At 61.3% G+C, this 23,577-nt stretch overlaps 2 protein-coding genes across 2 annotated transcripts; both read right to left on the bottom strand.

Moving 5' to 3' along the window:
- Nucleotides 1-579: 579 nt before the first annotated feature.
- BESB_073200 (uncharacterized protein) lies at nt 580-17,030 on the bottom strand (the record flags this gene model as incomplete). Its single annotated transcript, XM_029365693.1, has 19 exons — nt 580-695; nt 831-1,122; nt 1,432-1,584; nt 2,014-2,360; nt 2,647-2,888; nt 3,138-3,505; nt 3,999-4,130; nt 4,508-4,564; nt 4,847-6,745; nt 7,601-7,697; nt 7,978-8,093; nt 8,305-8,371; nt 8,888-9,039; nt 9,609-10,135; nt 10,468-10,700; nt 11,073-11,278; nt 11,682-11,983; nt 12,327-14,459; nt 14,675-17,030. 19 exons carry the CDS (start codon nt 17,028-17,030, stop codon nt 580-582), a joined length of 9,795 nt encoding a protein of 3,264 aa, XP_029218177.1.
- A 2,907-nt stretch (nt 17,031-19,937) lies between these two features.
- On the bottom strand, nt 19,938-23,001 carry BESB_073190 (uncharacterized protein; the record flags this gene model as incomplete). Its single annotated transcript, XM_029365692.1, has 4 exons — nt 19,938-20,072; nt 20,466-21,120; nt 21,397-21,678; nt 22,046-23,001. The coding sequence occupies 4 exons, from the start codon at nt 22,999-23,001 to the stop codon at nt 19,938-19,940; spliced, it is 2,028 nt and encodes a 675-aa protein (XP_029218176.1).
- Between the last annotated feature and the right edge of the window lie 576 nt (nt 23,002-23,577).

Here is a 23,577-nt window from a genome sequence, read left to right as displayed (position 1 = left end):
ACTCAGAAAAACACCACTCTCCTGCTGCGCGTGTCTATCGCGCTCCCCCCTTCAGTTCTCACGCAAACGAAGGACGTCGACCGAGCTTGTTGGAAAGACACAGCGGCGACAGGTCTGTCCACATACCGCACTGGCGGAGCCTCCAGTGCCATCCCAAAGACTGGGAACGCGAGAGCTCTTCTCACCTGTTTGGCGGCTCAACCGCAACTCTTGACACCATTTGTGACAAAAACGAATACACAGACTGCAAGACATCTGATTTGCCGAGCGACACGAAACCAAACACACGCGTTTGTCTGGGCCAGGATAGCGAGACCTCTCTTTCGCGTCGACACACGCACCCCAAAGAAGAAAACAGGAAAATAAAAACAATATATATATATATATATATATATATATATATATGCGCACCGGTATCGTACATAATGAGACCTTGCCGAGGATGCGCGTCCACGTGCAATACCGCATCGGCGAATGCGGGGTTGCCTCCGCGCCGATATGTGCGAAGTGTGTCTGCGCGCCTGTCGCCTCTCGCACATTCGGCGCGAACGGCTCCCCAGCGACCTCACGCGCCGCAGCCTACTGAAGCGAATTTCTGTCGGCGCTGGGAAAGGAGAGCTCTTCGGCATCCCGAAGGCAGTTCTCGAGTGCGGCGACGCGCCAGTAGAGGGCGCAAACGAGCAGCAGGAGGAGGCCTGAGGAAAAGCAGACGCATGGAACAACGCGGCGCCTGTGCATCGCCACGACCGCTGCATGGCACACGAGACCACCTCGCAAGCCAAGTGACACACAGAGGCCCCACGACGCCCCGGCGCTCTTCCGGCGCTTACCTTCGAATGGCGTTGAGGGCAGGAGCTTAGCAGCGAAAGCCAGGAGAGACGACAAGCTGAGCAGCGTGCGGCAAAGATGCATGAACTCCTCCCAGCGCGCCGAGCCCTGCTCGCGCGCCCGCACCAGCGAAGGCGAGGCCAGCAAAGACCGCAGCGGAGACGAAAACGCAGAGACAAGGGACGAGGGCAGTCGCCCCGCGCGACCGTCACGCACCGCCCCTGCCGTCCCCCCCGCGGACACCGCGACAGCTGCGGCGGACTGTAAAACGCGAAGAGAACGGCCGCCAGAAGCCTGCACAGGCACGTGGAGATAGCGACAAGGACGGGAAACAAGACGCATGAAACATCTCACACGAAAGGAAACAAAGATGCCAGTGCGTCGTCGTGTAAGGACTTTGCTTCTCCCTCTGCCCCTCCTCCGCCCCGTCCCCTCGCCCGGCTCGCTTGGAAAAGCGTAGCAGTTCCCCTGCCTCTCCACACGGGCGTCACCGAATCTCAAGCCGCTCAGTTGCGTCTTCGCTCGCGTTTGTCCGATTTTTCCAACTTGTTGTTCTCTCTTTGTTTTCAGACGCCTTGGATTTACAGGCTCTGTCGTCCTCACGTCTCGTGCGTCTTCTGTCGGTTCGCCTGGGAGAGCCAAGCTCGCCTTCGCCGCGTCCGCCTCGACGGCTGCCTGGAGAGCCTCGCGGCTGAACTGGAGGAACTGCGCGAGCGTGTCAGCGACCTGCGCCTCTCCTTGAGAAGTAATTTTCCCCTACACACACGTGAGAAAGACGAGGCACACACGCTACACACGCGCCGGTTGTGCGTTCACGGGCAAAACCGCCGAAAGTTGAGTTCAAATCGGAAATGCAATCATATTAGCCATAGCAGACACATGAACTCGCGTATCTACCTCTAGACCGCGCAGACGCGGAGGCGAAGAATAAAGACATCGTCGCCTAACAGACACGGACGACTATGAACGAAAAAAGATCAGAGTTGCGACACAGCACACCGGTGGGTTTGAGTATAATTCAACTATTTATTTCCTTACATACACTACACACACACTATATATATATATATATATGCACTTGTATGTTTACCGAGAGACTGAGCAGGATACACGATCTCTTGGGGGATAATGGAGAGTGTGCGGCAGAAAGGAACTGTATGTGGAGCTCTCGGTGTTTCCCTTTACCTGAAGAAACGTGCTCTTGACAAAGACGACTTCATACTCGAAGTCGAGTTGCGTCTCGGGCGTCTCCAGCGCAGCGTCACGCGCGGCAGGTTCCTCCTCCCTCTCCCCGTTCGCTCGCTCGCTGTCCTTCAGAGGGCCCCCGAAGAAGGAGAGCCGCGCAGCCGCGTTCAACGCAGTGAGGCGGTATCGCACCCTAGTGAAGAAGCAGTCCGACAGCGGCAGCCCGTGGAGGTAAGCGTCTTTCTCGATGACAACGCAGGCCTCGGACACCATGAACACCGCGTGGCGCTCCTCGATGTTGCCGCGGGAAGGCAGCCCCAGCAGCCGGTTCAAGGTCGTCACAGGCACTGCGAACGCAACAGAAACCGCAGACAAACGCACGGGCGATTCCACGGAGACGCGAAAACACGAGGGCGTCGGCGAGTCACGGGCCCTCGGCTGCCTACGCAGAAGTGGCTCTCAGCCGGCACACACACCGCGAAAAAGGCATTCACGAGGAAAGTGAAACCGCGGCGGCAGGCCCTAGGCCCACAGACATCCGCGCTGTTGAGTGCGGAGTCAGAGTCGAAACGACTCAGAGACGAAAGAGCGGTCTGCGAGTCTGCGCCGTGCATTTCGATTTGTAGGACCTACAGCTCATCTCGTAAGCCAGCTCGCGCGACGGGCGCCTTTTCGCGAGCTCCAGAATGTCGGCTTGCCAGCTCGCTTCCTCCTGACGCTCTGCTCGCGCTTCTGCGCGATCGCCGACCTCGGAGTCCTGTGTGGCACCGTCACTCCGCTCTCGAGAAGCCCCAGAGACGCGTGCGGCGAGAGGGAGCCGAGGCATCCACGAGGGAAACGGAGGCCCGATAGACGCTTGCTGTGCCTCCATGGATCTGAGAGAAACGCGAAAAAACGAAGCGCAAGAGTGCACTGAGTGGAAGCCTAGTCCTGAGACGGAAGAAGGCACGAGGCACAAACTCGCCGAATGAATCGCCCTTCCTCGGAAACATAATCCAGCTGGCTCGCTCCTCCCGCACATCATCTCTTATCCCCATGTTGCCTTCAAAATGCAGGAATGGCAAGGCGCAGAGTCCTTTCTTCTCTTGTGTTTCTTCGCGCGCGTCCCCCGTGTTGATTCGTACCGGAAGAAGGGGTTTTTCGGATTGTCTAAGTCCACAAAGAGGATGCTGAGAACTTCTTCGAGCTTCATGTTATACTTTTCGCCGGGCACGACATTGCGGAGGGGGGCAGACGGGCACGCCTGCTTCGCCTCCTCTGTCGGATCATCCCTTTCTGCTTCTTTGCCATTCTGTGAACATTCTTCGCGCACGCTTTCTCCAGATTCAGTCGGATTGCCACGCTCGTCGTTCGCTGCCTCTCTCAATGTGGCGTCTTCCGAGCGGGCAGTTTCCGCCTGCGCTTGTCTGCTCGCCAGGATTCGCCTCTTGGCCTCGTCTATAAGTCGATCTGCAGCTCCGGGGTCGGCAGGGAACGCAGCTGCACTCTCCGCCTGAAGAGGAAGAAAAACGCTTCAGACTACCGATGAGGGGCGCGGAGACACAACTACGTGAAGCCCGATGTGTTCACACGGAGTAAGCTATGCCCAGGTGACAGTGGAGAACAACCACGCTCGAAACAGCGAGACACGCGTGAAACGGCAAAACGGATCTCACAAACAAGAGAGGAGATATGCGCGTACATGCATGCACACACATGCAAATACATTTACAGATACACATGTACACATCTATATATCTAAACGTGTGTGTACATATAAATGTATAGAAATGCATAGGTGGAAGCGGCGGAGGGAAAGAGTTGCGCGACGGCCGGAGTCTGAGCCTCACGTGAAGCGAGACGAAACCGGAAAAGATAGAGAGAAAAGAAGAGCGATGTGATTAAGAATAAAACGAAGATGAAGACCGGACCAAAAGGCAGAGCCAAGGGAACCACGCGTGAACCAGCACCATGCTGGAAACTCATCGGCCGCGCACCAACCTCACCTTAACTGCGACGAAGCGGCGGACAGACTTGAACTCCGACGGCGCGCGATCACGCGACGACGCCTCCAGCCCGTCCTCTCTCTCCTCAGAGGGGCTTCCCTCGCAAAACGGCGTCTCGAGTCGATCTTGGAGCTGCGAAAAAAGACGCGTAATGTGAAAACAACTGTCAGCTTTTCTGAGACACCAACGTCTTATGGCCCCGTTGCATACACACTGACGACGCATTTTCTCTCACATATATACAAAAATATATATACACATATATAAATATGTGGACGAATGTATTCGTCTTCTTCGACTGAGGCGCGCGAACAGCAGATCGTTCATAAGCACACGTCACGAAGGTTTGCGAGCTGACAAATACTGCTACATCAGACTGGTAAAAATACATATGTGCACCAGCTACTCGAGAAGCATTTTTTCCACCAAAGCGCGTATTGATGGATAGATGCGCCTGCCTGGGGAGCTAGCTAAAACTATAAACTCTGCACTGGCCGGCTGTCGCCTACCCCGTGCTCAACCATGCGCTTATGGATCTCCCAAAGCGCGAGAATGAAATCGTAGGCCTGCAAAGAAATACACGGCGAGAGAAAGAGACTCGTGGTTTCCACTGAGGTGCATGCGACGCGGCAGAGAGCCAAAATGGAAACGAGAAAAAAGACGATGCTTCTACGAAAGGGGCCCTTCGTTCGGAGAGGTCGGGCGTCTGGAACGTTGCGGAGGCGAGTTTGTCGAGGCGGAAAAAAACGCCAACATGCGCCGGAGAAGAGCATTCAGCGAAGGCCCTTTGCGATCTCACATCCCCGCTGAAGCCCGTGTCCTGCTCGCATCCGCTTCTTCGCCCTTACATCTTGTTCACGTCTCGGTTTTCCTCGCTTCTCCTGATTTTCAAACGGGCTCGCTTCCACTCCTTTTCCCCCACCCCATTCGCTCAGCTGACTTCGGGTTTTGAGATCTCCCTCGCTTCCTCCTCGCCCCGTGGCGAGTCTTTCGCTGTCGCGACCGCGTGAGATTCCACGCAGGCTCTCTGTCTCTGTCGTCTCTGTCGTCTCTGTCGTGGAGTCAGCTGCGTCCGCGGCCTGAGACGCGAATGCGACAGACTCCGCGTGCCGCCCACTGACGGCCGTGCGAGCAGAAGCGCGACGATCTCCGTTCTTTTGAGGGGGTCGCCTTGAATAATCGGGAGCGGGACGCGATTCTAAGTCACCTGCTAACTCGGATGGCTGAAGCGCGTGGAGGCCAGACGGCCGTGGCGGCGCAGCGAACGGCGAGGAGAACTGACGCGCGCACGCGACCGCAGACACCTCGCCGTTCGTCGGCAGCAGAGCGGCGCGCGGGGCGGGAGGCGCACTGTGTCCGGGGACAGGCAGCGCGGACGAATCGGCCGTCGCGGCGGGCGCAGGGGGAGGCGAAGTCGCAGCGGCAAAGGAGCACGGAGAAGGCGGAGGCGAGCAGCGAGGCGAGGAGACAAGTGCGGGAGACGCGCATGCAGAAGAGAGGCCGCGCGAGGGGTGGCGCTGGCTGCCTATGGACGAAGACGAGAGATCCGAATACGCAGTGGCGACGCCGATCCGAGAGAAAAAGTGAGGAACCTTGGGCGAGAGCGCAGCCGCGTCTTTCACGTGCGACGGCCCCCAGGCCACGTCTCTCAGATTTGGAAATGAAAGAAGACCGGCAGTTTCTTCCTTTTCACCTGCCTGCGCCCGCGTCGTCTCCGTCCCTGTGTTCGACGGGTTTCCTTTGCGATCGATTCCAAAGCCCGCTTCGCTTTCTCCCTCCTGAGCTGATTCGCGCTGAATTTGCTGCGATCGCCCTTCGCCTGCGCCTTCCGTCGGCGATCTCCGATTCGCTATCCGCATCATTCTGAGCTCCGCGTCATCAGTTGGGTCCTTCACCGTATCCTCCTCTCGCCCGCGGGCGGTCGCCTGACCTTCCTCCCACAAGCTGTCAACTGGCGGCGTCCCGCGGCTCCGCAGCTTCTCCCCTGCCGGCTCGCTCTGCATCTTCGCTTCTTCACGCGCGCATGAGTCTGGCTGGGCTTCAGCTACTAAGCGAGCCTGAGGAAGCAGCACCTTGGCGAGTCCGCTCGCGAGCAGCCTGGAAGCGGGGGCGCCCGACTCTACAGCTGCCTCCTGTTCGGCTCTCTGCGGCGCCGCGTCTTCGTTCGCGAGACCGGGGGCAGCCGCAGGCGGCGGCGGCGCCGCGGCGAAGCACGCGGACGCGCTGAGGGCGGAGACTTCCGACCGTCTTTGGCGAGCGACGGCGACGGCGACGGCTGCTCTCCGGACCGCCAGCGCCACGGCCTCGCGCGTGCACAGCGCGGAGCCGGTGGCAGCCGACGCGACGAACGACGAGGGAAAGGGTGACGCGGAAAACGGTGAACGACGGGGCGGAGGGGTCGAAGCACAGGCGAGAGACCCCGAGCGAGAGGCAGAGACTTCTTTGCGCGAAGAAAAGACGCAAGGAGATGCAGAGGCGCGACGCTGAGCGCCGGCCTCAGAAGCGGACTCCTCAGGCGGCACGGGTGCACCTCGCTGATCTCCTGAACTCGCCGGAGGCGCCTGCACCCGTGGAAGTGTGGGACCGCTCGCGGCGGGAGAGGCAAATCGCCCGGAATCGAAGAGAGACGGCAAAGGGACGGATGCGTCCCGCGCTCCGAAGACCCCAGAGATCTCCTCCATCGTATCACACGCCTCGCTTTCCACGCCACGGGAAAACTCGCGAGAACTTGAGATCGAAAACGCGCGCTGGCCAGGACGCGGCGCTCAAGAATGCGGCACGGTGCACACACGTTGGCGCTCGCCTATCGCTTCAAGCAGCGAGCTCCAAAAAGACTAAACCTGAAGCTGGGGCCGCGCGTGCGTGTGCTGCGGCGGGCGGGATAACCAAAGAGCTTCCTCACGGACGAGGGAAGAGACACAGGGCGCAGAGCCCACGAGAGAGCATCCTCGCCCGGAAACGGAGACAGCGAGGGACAGGAGACACCGCCCCCGACTGGGCCCCACACCCCACACCCGCCGGGATTGCCGCAGGTTCCTCTTGTTCAAAGAAAGACTCGAAACGGAGGACGACAGAAGCCCCATCCGATGCCAATGGACCGACACGAAATGAAGAAATCCGCCTGGCAGACGCTCGTACGAGGCGCGGAATCGGCTTCAGCTCTCCCTCTAGAACTCGCGCGCATGCAGCCCCGATCTCGCCAAGCGACGCGAACACGAACCTAACGCGCAAGGCTTGGGGGCACCGCGGCTCCCGCTGGTCTGCGGGCGTCTCGCCTCATACTCGGCTTTTACGAAAGAAGAGCACCATGTGTGGCATTGCGTCTCTCGGCTCTTCACCGCAGAAAAACACTCAGAGGCAGGGAAAACGAGCTTGAGACAAAGCCGCACAGATGTCTAGGAGAGAACGCGTAGAAAACAGAACGCTTGAGACACTGAAGGCGGAGACGCCGCTCTAGACGGAACCCCAGCCTACAGACGCACGCGACTGCAATGCGGTGGCAGACGCACACAGGCAGTGCGGCGTCGCCGACATGCAGAAAAGAGTTGAGCATGCAAGGCGTCGTCGCAGTTGAAGAACGGAGCTTAGCGTAGAGGCCGTACCTTATCGCGGTTTAGGAAGGTTGCGAAGAAGTGTCGCCGGTCGCCAGTTAGCTCAATTTCGATAGAATTGTCGAAGAAAAACGCGTTTACTTTCTTCCTGGAGCCACGGGGACATGTACACAGAGAAAGGAGGCAGGAACGTGTCGCTCGGGCCTGCAATCCCCCGCTGACAGAGGCGAGAGGCTGGACGTCGCCATGTTGTAAGAGGCCACGTATGCATACGTGTTCCGCAACATGCTTTACAACGCAGATACACACAGATCTACACACAAAAAGGCGGCAGATCAGTACGAGCGTCGCGGCGCAAGTGCGAATTCGTGGACTGCCCCGTCCAGCAGCCGTGTTGGCCTCTGGACGTGAGGAAAAAAATCGCGTACCGAATTGCAACGATCTCCTTCATCTTCATGATGAGCACAGTCTCGAGGCCGAAGATCGTCGTTTCGTTGAAGAAGGAGAAAAACGCGAGCGTGTTTTGCGTCACGTACAACCGACCCTGAAGAGGAGCAGTGCCATACGTCACACACACGCCCCAACTGTGGGACCGCCTCCCCCGGAGAGACGCTCGCTGAGCGAAAAGCTCCCTCGCAAGCCGTATTGTTGCTACGTTTCCTAACCACGGACATACACACTCGTGCTTCCAATAAAAACATATATATGTAGGATGTATGAGTACTTAAGAGCTCAGGTTTGCAGGGAGAGAATACCTGGAGCAGAATCCGCTTCGAGAGCGCGCAGCTGTACGACTGCAGAACGAACTCCGTCAAGCCAATTCTGAGGAAAAACATTCACGACCAGCGCAGGAATCCAGCCGCGCAGACTGCTCACGCGTCTAGGCAAGCGACACAAGCTCACGGCTCTGCAATCAGTCTACCAGACGCATACACATTTATATACGTATATACATATATATATGCGTGTGTCATGTGGATACACACGTCACGCAGGGAGACACGGAAAGACAAATGGGCGCATGCACGCGCAGTCTCAGAAACGACTCATCCAGATACGCCGCGACAGCGCTTGGGGAAAGTAGAGAGGTAGATGAACAAAAAGCACGAGAGAGAGCGAAGACGGATTTACAGAGACTGTCGATGGTGAAATACTCGCGAATCGCAACAGAGATGGATACCCAGCAGATGATGAGTACGTGTGACGCTCGTCCGCGCGGCCGCATGTATAACGCGCACAGATCCGCCGCGCGTTGCTAGACAGGAAGACAGACGGCGGCTCTGAGAGACACGCGACCGATGAAGTGGAAGAGGCGAAAAGACTAGGCAGGCTTCATACCTCTGCTTGAACTCCTCCTGGTGAAGACGGTCGTAGCTGCTCAGCGAGGCCACGGCTGCAGCAGCCGTCGCAGAGTCGCCAGTGGGCAGACTCTCTGAGCCGGCAGCGACCCCGAGACTCATCGTCCGCTCGCCTCGAGAAAGCTGAAGCATCTCGAAAATTGCAGAGACAGACAACCCACCCTTAGACGCGAGATGCACCAGGGAACAGGAACCAGCGCGCGAAGAGAACGCGGGCGCCACGACTCGAACCAGCCGAATGAAGCCGCAACGTCGGCTGCATCTACACCTCTCTCTGCCTCACTGATGGACGGCTCATGCCTTTCCTCGTTTTTCGGGTTCAAAACGAACTTCGGAGCCGAGACTCCGCAGAGCCTCTCTTGCCGCGCAACGCGCTACCTATTCTCTTCTTTTTCTCCTTCCTTGTGCGTTTTTCGGCGTCACTGGTCTCATCAAGCCCACTCAGAACCCCGTCCTCCCTCGCACGCGTCCCTCGCTGGCGCAGACTTTCTCCCGTTCTCCAGCGCGGTTAGGATTCGATGCGACGCGCTTCGCCGCACTTCAGCTCGACAGGTACCCCGGGATTTGAGTCCAAGAGGTACGGCTTCCCCCGTCTGTATTCGTCTTGTCTGCTTCCTGGGACTGAATGCGATTTCGTCTCTGCAATTTATTTGCGCCCTCCGTCTTTAGCGTCTCCGGTTGTACGTCTCTGGACAGCTTACTCGGTCGGCGTCCTCGTCGCCTTCGAAGCGCGGTGCGAGGCCAGGCAAGAGTCCGTCGTGGGCAGCTTCGCGCTTGAGCATGTCGCAGCTGCTTTCGCTGAAACCCTTCCGGTACATGGCTTTCCTTCGTTCGTCGTCTTCTCGCTCTTGCTGTTGCTCCTGGAGCGTCTCCTCTGCCTTCTGGGCTCCTCCGTCCTCCACCTCCTCAGCGCTTCGCGCGAGCCCCGGCTCCGCGGCCGCCGCGTCCACCCCCGCGCGCACCTCCTCGCAGGCGCTCGCGTCTCTCTTGCCGTCGCCGGCGGCTTTGTCGCCCGGCTCGTCGGTCGCCTCGCGCTTTTTCCGCTGCGGCTGGAGGCGACCCTTGGGCAGGAACGACGGCGGCTGCATCGCGCGAGTGGAGGAAGTGCGCCGCGGCTCCGAGGAGGAGAGCGTCTCCTCCTCTGCGAACTCGCCCGTCGACTCCGACTCCGTGTCCAGCCGCGACCCGGGGCACACGCGCGAGACACGCGGCGAAAAGCAAGGAAGCGCTGCAGCAAAGAAGACCCGAAACCCGCACAGAGGATGCAACTGTCCCCTAGCGCCAAATCGAGAGACTCACGCCGTCGCAATCGCCGCACCCGCCACGCTCCTTGCGCGTGGCGACCCGCGGACGCCCAGCCAGCCCACTCGCGCGGCGCGGAAGCAGCAGCGGCAGTGTCTCGCAGGACACGCAGCGCCGAGTCTATTTGAAAAAACACTTCGCCGAGATCTCCCCGAAACCCGTGACCCGCTTGTCCACACGGGGACTGGTGCGAGTGCAGCTGGTGCGAGCCGTTCCCTCGAGCTAGATGCCATCTCTGTCGCAAGCCCCTCCTCTCACCTGGCCTCTGGCGCCGCTTCGCATCGCCGGCTTCGCCCTTCTTTTCCTCTCTCTGCGCTGTCGCCTCAGTGTCCGCCGCGCCGGACCCCACACTCGCGGAGGCCGCGGAGGCAGCCAAGCCTGGTCGCGTGGAAGAAAAGAAGTCGAAGACGAGGCGCTCCAGAGTGCCTCTGTCCTTCTCCTGAAGCGCCGGGCGAGCCGCCCAGACGCTGTCCGCCGGCACAAAGACGCAGCTGCGAGAGCGACACGTCGCAACGAGCGAACACGGGAACTTGCGTTAGAGGACGCGAAAACACATGCATCTGTCAGTCTGTGTCGCCCCGGCGAGCGGCCTCTCTCACTCAGACTCGCAGCCGCGGCGCAACTTGATTCGTCGCGCCTCAAAGGCATCCTCGCTTCCCGTTGGCGAGCAGGGCTTCTTCGCCGCTCGCCCGCGGAACGGGGGTGAACCGCCAAAGTGCACTCGAGCGGGGGCGCAACCACTCCCGGCGCGCAGGAGCTGGCGCACGACGATTCAGCTGCTGCGCCAACACAGCAGAGGCCGCGGAAATGCGCCGCGGTCCACGCACCGCAGGTCCCAACGTGGCGCGCTGCCAGACTCTCACCTCGCAGGAAAGACGCCCTTGACTCCTCGAGGGTCGAGCCCTTCCCAGAGAGGCCCCACGGGGACTGTGACCCGCACGATGTCGCCCCGGCGGAAGAAGAACGAGCGGCTGCGGGGGACGTGAGGCACGTGTGTCGCGGCAGACGAGGAGGCCGAAGTGAGCGCGTCGAACTCCGAGCCGTCAAAGTCGCAGAGCGCCGCGCACTCCTGCGAAGGAAACGCCAGCCACACAGGCGGCGCCGCACAAGCGCAGAACGAACGGTCTGCCGCTCAGGAGAGGGACGCTGTCGCCTTTTGAGCCCTGGCGAACAGCCTGCAGCACGTCGCTGCCGCTGCAAGCTCCGTCGAACGAAGCGCCGCCCTCCTTGGACACCGAAACGAGGCGCAGCTCCCAGAGTCCGCAGGAAGTTGCTGTCGACTTTCCCAAGTTTCGCCTCTGTTGCGGCCGCCGCGCACGCTTGGTCAGAGCAACTTTCCATCTTCCATGCGTACGTGCAGCCACCCCCGGCTGCTTCCTCCTCCTCCCGTAAATGTGTGGTTCCTACGCCGAGACGAGGCGCTATCTGTCACTGTTCCTCGCCTGGCTTCGAAGCTGTGTGTCGGGGCTTACGAGCTTGACGACCCCTTCCTCGAGTGTCATGACCGCCGAGACCGGGAGCTCCTTTTCGTAGTCCTCCGCCGTTTTCTTCTCGCGCTCGGCTTTCTCTTCTGCAGCCGCGCCCGACTCCGGCGCGCCTGCATTCGCCTTCGGCGGCCCGCTCTCGCCGCCCAAGGTCCCCGGCCGCTCCGAGGGACAGGTGGAGCCGCTCGCGAGCGTGCTGCAGGACGTCGACGACGAGGAGGCAGACGAGGGAGAGGAAGCGGGCGGCGAGAGCGGCAACGAAATCTGCACCACGTCGCGCCACCAGACTGCTGCGCCGCAAAACGCGCAGAGACAGAGAGACAAGAGGACTACTTGCCCCGGCAACCAGAAGCTCCGCATCCCACCTCGCTTAAGGAGCTCGAAAGGCAGGGGCGACACACGCATAGAGTTGGGGGAGACATCGATGCACGCAGCAAAACAAATCAAGAGAGGTTATCCACACAGAGCACAGACCTGCCTCATGGACAGCTGTGTGAATCCACCCGGAGTCTACACGCGAAAAAAACTGGAGACTCCGCAGGCAAGCCCTCCGGCGACGCTCGCCCTGCGTTGCGGTGTTTAGTCTAGCCCCTTGACTTCCTGTCTTCCTTTCCATTTCCTCACGGGTCTTACCTGCGCATTCAACGCGTTTCATTCGGGCTGCAGCAGCCACGAGGGCGCTCGGTTGTTTGTCTCCCTCGCGGCGTCTCTGTCTATCCCCTTCGTCCCCTCTGTGTCCTCTGGGCTCCTCGTCTGGTCGCGCGAGCGTCGTGCGGCTCGCGTCTTCCAGGCCCTCTTCTCGGCAGGCGCTCGCGTCCTTTTCGTCTTCACTGTCTCGAGTTTTTTCATCGCGAAGGGACGCAGAGGAGGGAGACTTTGCGAGAGGAGAGCAAAACGAGAAGACAGGCGACGAAGAAGGCGAAGGCGAGCCCAACTCGGCTGAGAAGCTCGACGACAGCGCGCGCACCGGGGGGCGGCCGCGCTCGCCGCCCGCGTCCCCCCGCGCGGAGTTGCGGCGCCGCTCCCCGGTAGACGGCGGAGGAGACAGCGAGAGCGCGGAAGACGAGGGCGAAGGGGCACGCAAGGAAGCGGAGTGCCTTGGACTGGGCGAGCGGCCAGCGCAGGGCAAAGAGACGGAGGACGCTGTCTCGTCGCCTGCAGGCGCATCGGCCTTTCTTGAGCGCCTCCTGTCGCGCACTCTCCTCCTGTCGCTGCGTAAGTCGTCGCCACTCTGGACCTGCGAGCGTGAGCGACGAGTGAGGCCACGGTCTCCGAGGCTCAGCTCCACAGGACACGACAGCGGCGACCTGGGCACCGTGGCGACGCTCGCCTCAGAGAACGTTCGCCGCGAGAGCGAAGGACACGATGGAGACTCAACAGGTCCTGCGCCTTCCCCGCGCCCTGCCTCTTTTCCGCCCTCGCCGACGCTCCGCGCGCGCTTCTCTCCGTCTCCGCGGTCGCGTCTCTCGCGGCTTCCCCTGCGCCTCTTCTTCTCCTTCTTCTTGTGTCGCTCCTCCGCGTCGCCAGACTCGAGTCGGCGACCCCCACTCCGCATGCTCCCCGGGTCCGCGCCGTCCCCTTTGTCCGCGCGTTCGCTCCGGTAGGTCTCCAGGCGCCGGAGGGCGCCACGCTGGACGTCGGGGAAGACATCGGCGAGCCAGCGCAGGAAGGCCCGCGTCTCCCGAGCGCGATCCGCAAGCTGTTTGGCTGCGCGACACTCCGCAGCCGCGCCGGCCGCGGCCTCGATGCTTGAGCGGTGAACAGCTTTCGACTGCAAGAGAAGCAGACTGCAGCGTTGCGCCTCGCCCGCGCAAATCGTCTTCATCAGCTTCTTCAGCCGACCCGCCGCGATCACCTCCTGATCCGCCACGTTTCCAGTCAACGCCTGCAGCAACTCGAGAGACGCTGACCGCGACAGACACGCCGCAGCAGACGACGCCGGCTGAGAGGCCGAGGCAGGTAGGGCAGTGTCGGGATCGCTGGCGCCAGGGGAGTCGACGCCTCCTCCCGAGTCTCGATTTCCGCGCTCTTTGTCGCCGCCCAGCGTCCCCGCATCCGCACGTGGCGGGGCTGTGTCCGCGGATGAGCGCGCGGAGGGGCTGCGGCCGTCGCAGTCCTTGCGAGGACTGCGTCGCTCGGCGCCCTCTGTCTCTGCTGCACCGACGCGTTCGGCGAGCGCCGCGATCTGGCTGAGCGTCTCGGCCTTTGCAGCTCGGGAAGAGCTCAGCAGCCGGCGCATGTCGTCCTCTGCGGCGGAGAGCTTTTGGATGGCGCTTCGCTGCTGGGCGATGCTTTCGCTGAGAAGGCAGAGAAGGTACTCGCCGCAGCACGTCTCCAGCGTGTGGCAAACCTCCGCGACCTCCGCGACGCAGGCCTGCAGAAGAGCCGAGCCGCAGCCCGCCATGAGGAGCGGCTCCGCGCGGCGCCCGCTGGGCCAGCCGGCGCCGGTGGTGGGGGCCGAAGCGGCTGCCGCGCCCTCCTCGGCTCGCCCGCCGCCAGCTGAAGACGCGCGCGCCCCGCGAGGGACGGCCTCTGGCGAAGACGCCGCGCGCCGAGGATCTGCTGCGGCCGCGACGAGCGACGGCGACTCGGAGAGCGAAGCGGAGGGGAGAGATCCCGCGGCGGCCCCCAGCGCCTTGTGGTAGCTGCTGAAGGCCTGCATGACCAGCCGGACGACCTCCAACATACTCTGCATGCGGCGATTACTCGAGCGGAGGGGCTCGCAGAAGCTCCGCGCGTCCGCGAAGAGAGATGACAGCTCTTCGCCTGAAAACCGCAGAGGCGAAACAACAAGGAGCCACTCTGCGTTCTTGGAAGCGGGGAATGCATTCACACTACGAGTTACGAAGACGTGCACGCCGGTGGATAGTGGGGGGACGACACCTTCATCGCCGGGGCCTGCCGCATCGATACATTTGCGACGCACGACACAATCCGCCCAACCTGTGCGCTCGTCTAACTGCGCTAGCTCCCCCTCTCACCTGCCGTTGTCTCTCTGTCTTTCCCGCTCTCTGGAGCACCGCTCGCCTTCCTTCCGTCTGCTGCAGAAGCGGGATCTGACTTAAGGTGCACCGGCCCCTGACGCTCCGCGAGTTGCGAAGGACCCGAATTCGCTTCCTCTCGTTTTTCGCCCTCCTTTTCAACTCCGTTCCACAGGCAGCTGTCTTCTTCTCGGCATCCCTCCTTTCCTCCTGCGTCTGGCGCCGGCTCACTTCTTCCATCGCCGCCTTGAGACGCTGCGCCCACTGTGCGTGTCACTTCACCCTCGATCCCCGGAGGGGGCGTCTCCGCGCTCCCTCTTATGAAGACCTGCGGCGCGAGTCTCTCGCTCTCGCTGACGAGGCAGCGCGTGACAGCAGGCAAAAGTTCCTTCTGCGCTTCGGAGAGCGCAGCCTCGAGCGCCCGCTCCGCCTTCTCTTCCGCAGCAGCGAGCCTCGCAATCGCGCGAAACAGCCCGACCAGCGTTGCCTTCTGCTTCCTGAGGAACTCGCGCTCGATGAAATCCTGCTCTTCTGCGCAGAGATGCGCCACGACCGCCTGCAGCGACGTCGCGGCCTTCGCAGTTGCCACGCTGGCGGCCCCGTACTCGCGCCTCGCCTGTATGTACAGCTGAAACAGGAGGCTCGCGCGCTGCTGCTGTCTCTGCAGCTGGGGGAGCAGCGGCGAGACCACTGCGTGGGAGAGTCTGTCGCGGGCCACTCGTGCGCCTCCATCGCCGCTCTTGCCTCGCGCTGAAGGGACAGCAGACGCCGGCGAAGACTCAGAGCGAGGCTCCGTGGCGTCGGCCCCAGACGCGTGAGCCGAGGCGTGTCGGCTCCCGGGGGGCGACGCAGACACGACTAGCGGGGCGAACGGCGACGCCGACGCAGCGAGCACGTGCGAGGAGGCCGCAGCCGAGGCGGGCGCGGCGGAGGAGGCGCTGTTGAGATTTTGGGTTTTCAGGCGCTCCCGCATGAGGACGGCGCCCTCCGCGTCGGCGACGGCCTTCGCGTACCGCGAGAAAGCGCGGGCCTTTCGCGTGCTCGCGAGGCGAAAGGAGGCCGTCAGCTTCGGAACGAGCTGCTCCAGCCGCGCCTTCTCCGCCAGCAGGAGCCGCTGCTGGCTGGCCGTCGCCTTGGCTAGCGAGAGGAACGCCGCGCGAGCCTCGGCGTGCTGCTGCAGACGGCCGCAGACGAGGAGAAAGAGCGAACGCCCCACGCGACAGAGGACCTCCTCGCACGGCGCGTGCGCCTCGAGCAAGCTCCACCCGAACTCCGACCCTGGGCACGCGGCGGTGGAGGCGGGAGACGCAGCGGGACGCGACGGCGACAAGGAGCGCGCCAGGCGCGGAGGCGCAGCGCGAAGCCCGAGCTGCGGCGCAGAGCAAGCTGCGAGCGGAAACGAGCCAGACAGAGAACACGCAGCACTGACAGCCGTGGCTTCCTCGTCGGCGGCACATGCAGAGGCGTCAAGGCTGTCTCCTCTCTCTACCCCGGAAGCCTCGTGAAGAAGGCGGGCGCGAGGCGCAGAGGGATCCGACGAGTCGCCCTCTCCGGCAACCCCTGTCCCTCTCGCTCCTCCCTCCGGAGTCTCCTCGCGGCCGACGTCGGGGGCGAGCCCTCGCCCTGCCCCTGCCGCGCCGCAGACAGCAGTCGCCGAGGCGTCAGCCGCCGACAGAGCGGCGCGCGCCCTCTCGCGTTCACTCCTGCTTTGCCTGGTTTCGCTCTCGTCTTCGTGGCGCTCGCGCTCTCCAGGTTCTTCCTCCAGCGCCTCGTCGCCTCGCTCGGCCCTTCCCTCCACGGCCGAGCTCGACGCCAGCCAGAGGGACGCGGAAGACGAGGACGAAAAAGACGATGCAGAGGGGAAAGACGACGAAGAAGGAAACGAGGCGGAGGAGGCAAACGACGCGCTCGACGGCGCATGCGCGACAGGCGCCTCGGGCGGGGGAGGCTCCTGAAAGAAGTCGAGCTCCTGGAGGTGCTTGCGCGCGTCTTCGCGGAAGTACGTGGGCGCGCAGCTGTCTGCGGCGATCCCCTTCGCCTTCGAGAGGGCACAGATCAGGTCTTCTTCAGCGATCGCCAAATCCTGGCAGAAGCGCTCCAGCGTCTTCGAAGCAGTTTTTTGCTCGTTTAGAAGCTGCAGAAAGGGCTGCAGTGGGTTCTCGCAGTCCAGCCAGACGGCAGAAGCCGAGGGCGAGCGACGCGGCACACACGGAGACGGAGGTACCGACGCGAGAGAGGACGGCGAGCAGACCGAGGTCGGCGACGACGCAGAGCAGGACGAAGGCGACGCGGGCGAGGAGGAGCCGAGCAAAGAAGAGAGCGAGGGCTGAACTACCGGCACGGACGGCCGCGACATCTTGGAAACGAGGCCTCGTCGAACGGAAGAGAAAAACGGAAACAGACGGACCTACCCCACGCTGCTGCTTACACACGAGGGGCCTCATGCCCCGCGACACTGCATGGTCTGAAACTGGGGAAGCAGAGAAACTTTCGCGGGCGGGGCGCAGACGGAGCGCTCTGATAGACCGCGGAACAAGAGTCTAGACGAGAAGAGCTTGATAATATCCTGTCTTCGTCGCGGCGTCTTCGGTACGTCGTGCGATCGTCATTCGTTGTGGCACGCCGTCCGTATCTCTATCTCCTTGCTCGCCTTTCGCTTCATCGCTTCATCTCCACTGGGGCACTCGCGTGGAAACTCATGGAACATGCGCACAAGCAAAACAAAGCAGAAGATCCTCCCTTCTCCGAACTGAACTGCAACCTGAGGCGCGCAATACCACCGAAAATCTGGTCATGCAGTTACCTTGTCCTTCGCAAGCGGGGTGAAAAAAGACAGAACACCTCGTGCCTTTAAGCTCAGTCCAGAAAAAGACACTCGATGGATACGGTGGCGTGGTCGCCGTCTCCTGCATGCTTTCCTTTTTCATTTGAAGGGGCTTGCTCTGTCCGCAAGCAGCGCACCCTTTTATCCAGGCACGTCCAGCGAGCTGCTATTGAGGTCGAGGGGAGGAAACCCGGCAATGGCAAGACGCTACCGACCGAGAAACGGGGCTTATCGGGGCCTCCCCTCTCGAGAAGTCAGAAGGCATTGTGCCTTTGTGGGTCCCGAAACCGACTACACGGAAGTCGTACTAGCAAATGAGGAATTAGAGCACCTGAGAGTGCGACGGAGACAAGACGGCGAAGAAAGCCACCGTCCGCCTAAATAAAAGAAAATTACGCGCGAAAAACAAGGGGAGAAGAGAAGCAAGCGCGGTTGGGATACGTGAACCACCTTTAGAGCGAAGAAAATGCGTTCATGCCGTTCGCGCTTGCGCAATGTCAGGTGTACATACACCGGGGACGGTGAGATACAGCAAGCGGATAGTGGAAAACAGGCAGACAGGCCGCGGAACTGATGTTCGACGGGACCTCTCGGAGTCCGATTTGTCAGGCGAAGAGCGCTATTGATGTGCCGACCGGTGAGAATTGCTCGGAGAAGCAATCGAGCAGCGGGTCTTGGCTCAAAGTTCACCTTCCGTGCGCAAAGAAGGGCATGGAAAATTGCTCCAAAGCATGTAAATCCGGTCACCAGCTAGCAGGCACGGAGGCAATCGGACGAGCAGCGGAATCATAACGAAGCTCCTTCTATCTTGGACAATGCCATATGCCGTTCATTTTTCAACAAAGCGACTGATGGAAGAGATGCGGTAGTTTTCCCTCATTTCTCAAACGCTCTGCCGCCGGAGAAGACACACGCCACCTGCTCGGTGCGGTACTAGCGAAGGCGCGATCAACTTTTAGGCGGTAGCGCGTGAGCAGCCGGTCGCATGTTAAAGGGGAGCGTTAGTTTGAACGCTCTCATTCGCGCCATATTCCTCAGCTCACTAGAAACACACGTTTGGTGTCGAGTGAATATTTAGAGGCGTTTGTGCTCGACCCGTTGGAGGATTCAGCAAGGAATGAGAAGGCGGCCGCCCTCGTGTATGCGCGTTTCCCTACTGGCCACGCGGCGCCCGGGGCTCCGGGCTTGCTCCCTTTCTTGTCCTTCTCGCTCTCCTGTCCCCCTGAACTCTCTGTGTCTTCCACTGTCTCTCTCTCTCTGCAGGAGACTCTATTTCACGCGCGTCGCTGAGCGAACTGTGTCAGTCTAGCTGGCGTGTGCCACGGGTCGTGCAGCGAGTGTGTAGGTTTTGAAGAATAGCGCTGCTTACTCCGAAGAAACATGTTTAGTTTGTCTATGCAGCAAACCACGGAGGGATTGGGGACGCGCGCTGCGTCTCCGTGGTCAGCACAAACCAACCGCGGCATCCACTCTGCACATTTTGTCGAGGCTTGTTCGCTCTTGCGAACCCCGAATCTGCGGCCTCGCAAGTTCCTCGCATGCGCACGAAGCCGAAGAGCGTAACACTTTGATAGACGTGCCGCCAGCGCCGCAGGCAGGCAGTCAAGGTGCAGATTCATTTCCCACAGCACTGCAAGTATCACTGACTGGCTGAGCTTCATAGGCAAGACCGTCCAGGGGCGTCGACTGGTCGTACACGCTCTCAAGCAAAATGACAGGTCGCATCGTTCCAGTCTATGAGCCTTGGTAGATTCTAAAAGCGAGGCATTCTCGAGTGTTCGGGGGAAATGCCGACCATAGGGGTAACGAACTGCGAGTTAAGGAGCTACGGAACCAAATTGCTCGCGGTTCTCACAAGCCGCCGAGTAAGTGGATGAAACGGCCAGCCAAACGCTTTGCTTCCAAGACGCCACAAATCGAGCTCTTTAGGATTCTTTCCGACTCGCTCTCTACTGATACTCAGACAAGCACCTGTGCCTTCAGCTACCCATGTCCGCGAACCCTTATGAGGCAGCAGCTTCGCTTCGTGCCCAACGCGCTCTTCACAGAAAATCCGAAAGAGCGTGCTACCATTGAGCTGAATTCGGTTCTATCTCGGTGGCGTCTGGAACCGACTCGTGACTCATGCCGATCGCCGCAGCGAACCCGCAGGGACACTCGGAATGGCGGTGCCTCATTGTGCCAGAGAGATGGGCACGAAATTCGCCCGCGGCCATGGTCAACTGCGCATAATCCAGCCTGTATCGTTCTGCGCGCGCTCAGGTTCCGCACGCATATGCTGAAGTCCAGTCGGTCAACTGCCTCGCTCTGTGCTGTGTGGAGTTTTGAGGAGCGCACGCACCGATCTCTACGTACTCAAAAAATACAAGGAATTCCGTATCGACGAAGAGACGCGTTTCGCTGAGATGCAGGCTTGTCAACGAACAGACTGATGTGGAGCTACGGCAGCAGAAGTGCCGCAGCCACTGCAGCACTCGCAGGGCCTGCAGCCGCAGCGCGGGTGCAAGGCAGACACAAGCGACCGCCTCTGAGCGATGAAGCGGCGCCCGTCGGCGACCGACCAGCGTCGAGAACCTGCAAGCACGCGAAAAGCAGATTCGGTGCCTTCGACGTGTCAAGCCACGTATGCAAATAGCGGAACAGCTGCACATAAACATATATATGTGTATTTATGTATATCCGCATGCATTTACATACAAAAGTGGAAATGGATTGCCACACACGGAATGCAGCTCTGCCGGTACAGTTCAGACGTGCACGAGCGTCTGATCGCAGAGTCTCGGATGCCTGCAGATGTACTGATAGACGAAACCTCCAGGCGTCCGCAGTGATGTGCCGCAGCAGAGACGCGAATTGCACCAGACGCATCGCGCCTTCTGCTGTTTACAGAAAACATGTAGACGATACATCGGCAGGCACGCGCTCATGCGGAGTGCCCGCCGCGGCGGAGATATTCTGTCGACTTACCGTCCGCTGACTCGCGTCCCATAGACTCGCATCGCTAAAGGCGGCCTTATCGCATGCGCCTTGGAGACAGACGCCGCAGAGCCGCGTGCGCGCGCTTTTTTCCTTCACCGAAAGCACCTCGCCGCGCGCTTCATTCTGTCCCCATGCAGCTTGCCGCGAGCCCTGCGCAGTTTCCATGCTTTCGCGCTTGCTGGCGTCTGCATTTGCAGCTGTCGGCTCTGTGCCGGAGGCGGCGGGGGACGCGAAAGGGTGCTCGTGGCCTGAGGCGAGCAGCGAAGACACGCAGGACGCGGGCGCCGCCTTCTGTGAGGTCTTCAGCACATTCGAAATCGTGGAGGGGAAGTTCGCTTGAAGATCAAGCAGGAATGACCGAATGAGAAAACTAAGCGGCAGCGGCCGGACGGCGAGCGCGGAGGCCCGGCAAGCAGAGGCCGCGGGCGACGCCGCATCTGGAGCCTCCCCAGCCGCTGTGACAGGTGCCGTAGACAGGAGCTGAAGGAGCGACGCGGACAGAGGTGCAGGAGGAGGCAGCCAGAGAGCCACGCTGTACGGATGCGCCGTGAGGAAAGGCACGCCGGTGTATCGGCAGTACAGAGCCGCTTCCTTGGCTGAAATCGACGTGGCAGGGCGCGAGAGTAAGAAATCTGGAAGAAACCTGAGCAGCGCAACGACACGCGCGCGGCCACAGAGAACGGTTCCGGTGAGGTTTGCAAGTTTAACGGTCGGCTAGTCACGAGCCAGGCTCCTCGCCTGGACGCCGAGAGCGAATTTCACACCCGACGCTACCGGCGAGGGTGCGTGCACAGCTGCTCGCGCTTCAGGCGGCTTTTGCGCCTTCCCACTGCCCCGCCAGGCTGCGCCCTGCGCTCGTCCCCTCGATGACCAACATGCATACACCGCTGACCTAACGTGCCGCCCTGTGTCTCCGTACCGCGTGTCGACAAGCTCAGCGTCTTGCTGCAGCGTCGCACCGTCGCCCTGGCACGCCTTCAGGAGGAGCCGCACCGCGAGGCGTGTGCTGCTGTCTCCGACGCAGAGGAGGCGAGGAAGACTCCAGTCGTCGATCTCCGTGCGGCTCGCTGGGTGCGCGTCAGCCTCGCAGCCTTCGCGACCGCTCTCAGGCGGCGTCTGGGTTTCAGGGGGGGCGCCGCCGCCGGCGTTAGAGGAGGCGCGCGCCGGCGCATGTCTACAGAATTGGGCGAGCGCTCGGAAGCTGCGGGACACACAGCAGGAACAACAAACACACGCAGGGAGAGACGAGATAGATAAGGCGTTCCCGCGCGCTGGGAGGGCGTGTGGTGCGAGTGTACACGCGCGCGGGCTCGGAGGGTGTGTGTGCGCCAAGCTCCCCATGCCCCTAAGCGCTCGCCAGAGTCGCGTGTAGAGAGCCAGGCGTAAGGGCGCATGCGCATCGGAGACGCGACGAGCAGGCGCCGGGGACCGAAGGAAGCTCAGCATCACAGAGATGACGCTCTCGATCGCGCGAAGACTCAGAGACAGAGAGGCACAGAGAGGGGGGTGGGAGAGGCTAGCTGTTTCCTCTGAGGTGCAACCGCGCACGAAGTGAAGCGAGCACCTACATGACGGCGCGGACGAGCGCTTCGAAGGCGTTGCTGTCCTCTGCGAGGACGCGATGCAAGTGGGCAACCAGAGCTTTCTCCAGTTCCAGCTCGCGTTCAGAGTCCAACGGCGAGAAGGCTCGAGCCGGAGGCGGCGGCCAGACAGACGCTGAGTCCGAAGAAGAAGACGACGCGCAGGGAAGCGCTGAAGAAGGCGAGGCAAAGAAGGCAGCCGTGGGGCGAATCACCCGAAGAGGAACTCCGATGGCGTCAAGCGCCGCACGCAGCTCCTGCGCGACAGCGTGCGGCCTTGCAGGCTCGCCGGTAGAGGCCGAGCTTGCACAGGGCGCGAGCGATTGAACGTCTACGTGGAGAGCAACAAGAGGCAGAGGCGAGGGCGGGGAGATGGCGGGCGAGGCTGCAGAGGACGTCGCGGATGAAGAAGCTGCGTCGTCCCGCGCGTCTCGCTCCCTTCGCCTCCGCTCCTCCTGCAGCTGCTTCCGCCGCTGGCCCTGCTGCTTCCTCTCCCACTTCCGCCGTCGCTCCTGGAGGAGATCTCGCAAGATGTGAATCAGAGCGAGCGACGAAGGGCCCCCGGAGACAGCCACGTACCAGATTCGCCGCTGGTCGCCTTCCTCTGCTTCCGCCTGAGTGTTTCTGTCGAAGCTCGGCTCCGCGCTCGCCCCGCTTCCGCGCGGCGGCTGCTGGCGTTGGGCCTCAGCCTCTCGCTCCAGCTTCCGCTGGCGCTCCTCGACTTTGCCGAGCTGCGCCACCGCCGTCGAGCGAACGAGGTTGAGGAAGCAGCTGCGGCAGGCCTTCTCTCTGTCGCCGCAGACCGCCAACGCCGACTTGCATTTGTAGCACAGAAAACGTCCGTTGTCGAGCGCCGTCCTCAGCGGCTTCTTCGGCAGCGAGGAGCCGCCGAGTCTGTGCTCGCCCACCGCGCTGGCGCCCGCGGAGGCCGCCGCCGAGGCCATTGTCGAAGCAGAGGGAGGACTGAAGCACGAGCGAAACGAGAGAGGCAAACGGGGCACTGAGGCCAAAGGAGGAGGAGGGAGGGAGGAAAATGACGGCGGATGCGCAGTGGACAGAGACGCGGATTGCCCATACAAAGTCAACTGCAGGGGAGACGCACCCACAGCGGACGAGGAAGACTCCACGCGAAATTCCCAGGAAGCGGGAAGGAGGGAGGAGGGCAAGGGAAAGCGAATAAGGCCAGAGCGCGAGAAAAAGACAACACAAACAGCATAGAATGCGCCGCGACGGCGCAGCACAAGGGCCTGAGCAATGCGCAAGGAATGGCGGCAGGAAGCAGACACGGAAAAGCTGAGAAATGTCGGAAAGAAACACACAGTAGAGGAGCAGTCCGCAGACTCGACCAAGTCCCTCTAAAAGGAGGGGAAACAGTCAAAAGAAATGAGTTCAGGAAACAAATCGACGTCGATCAATGCATGCGCTTGACGAAATCACGCGCGCATGCGCATGCACTGGCCACGGGCAGGTCGCGCCCTATCGAGGATCGCACTCTACACGCATATACATGTGCAGATATA

This window comes from Besnoitia besnoiti (genome assembly GCF_002563875.1).
Source record: "Besnoitia besnoiti strain Bb-Ger1 chromosome Unknown contig00007, whole genome shotgun sequence".
Taxonomy (NCBI): domain Eukaryota; phylum Apicomplexa; class Conoidasida; order Eucoccidiorida; family Sarcocystidae; genus Besnoitia; species Besnoitia besnoiti.
Note: the sequence above shows the minus strand (reverse complement) of the source record. Positions and strands in the feature narration are given on the sequence as shown.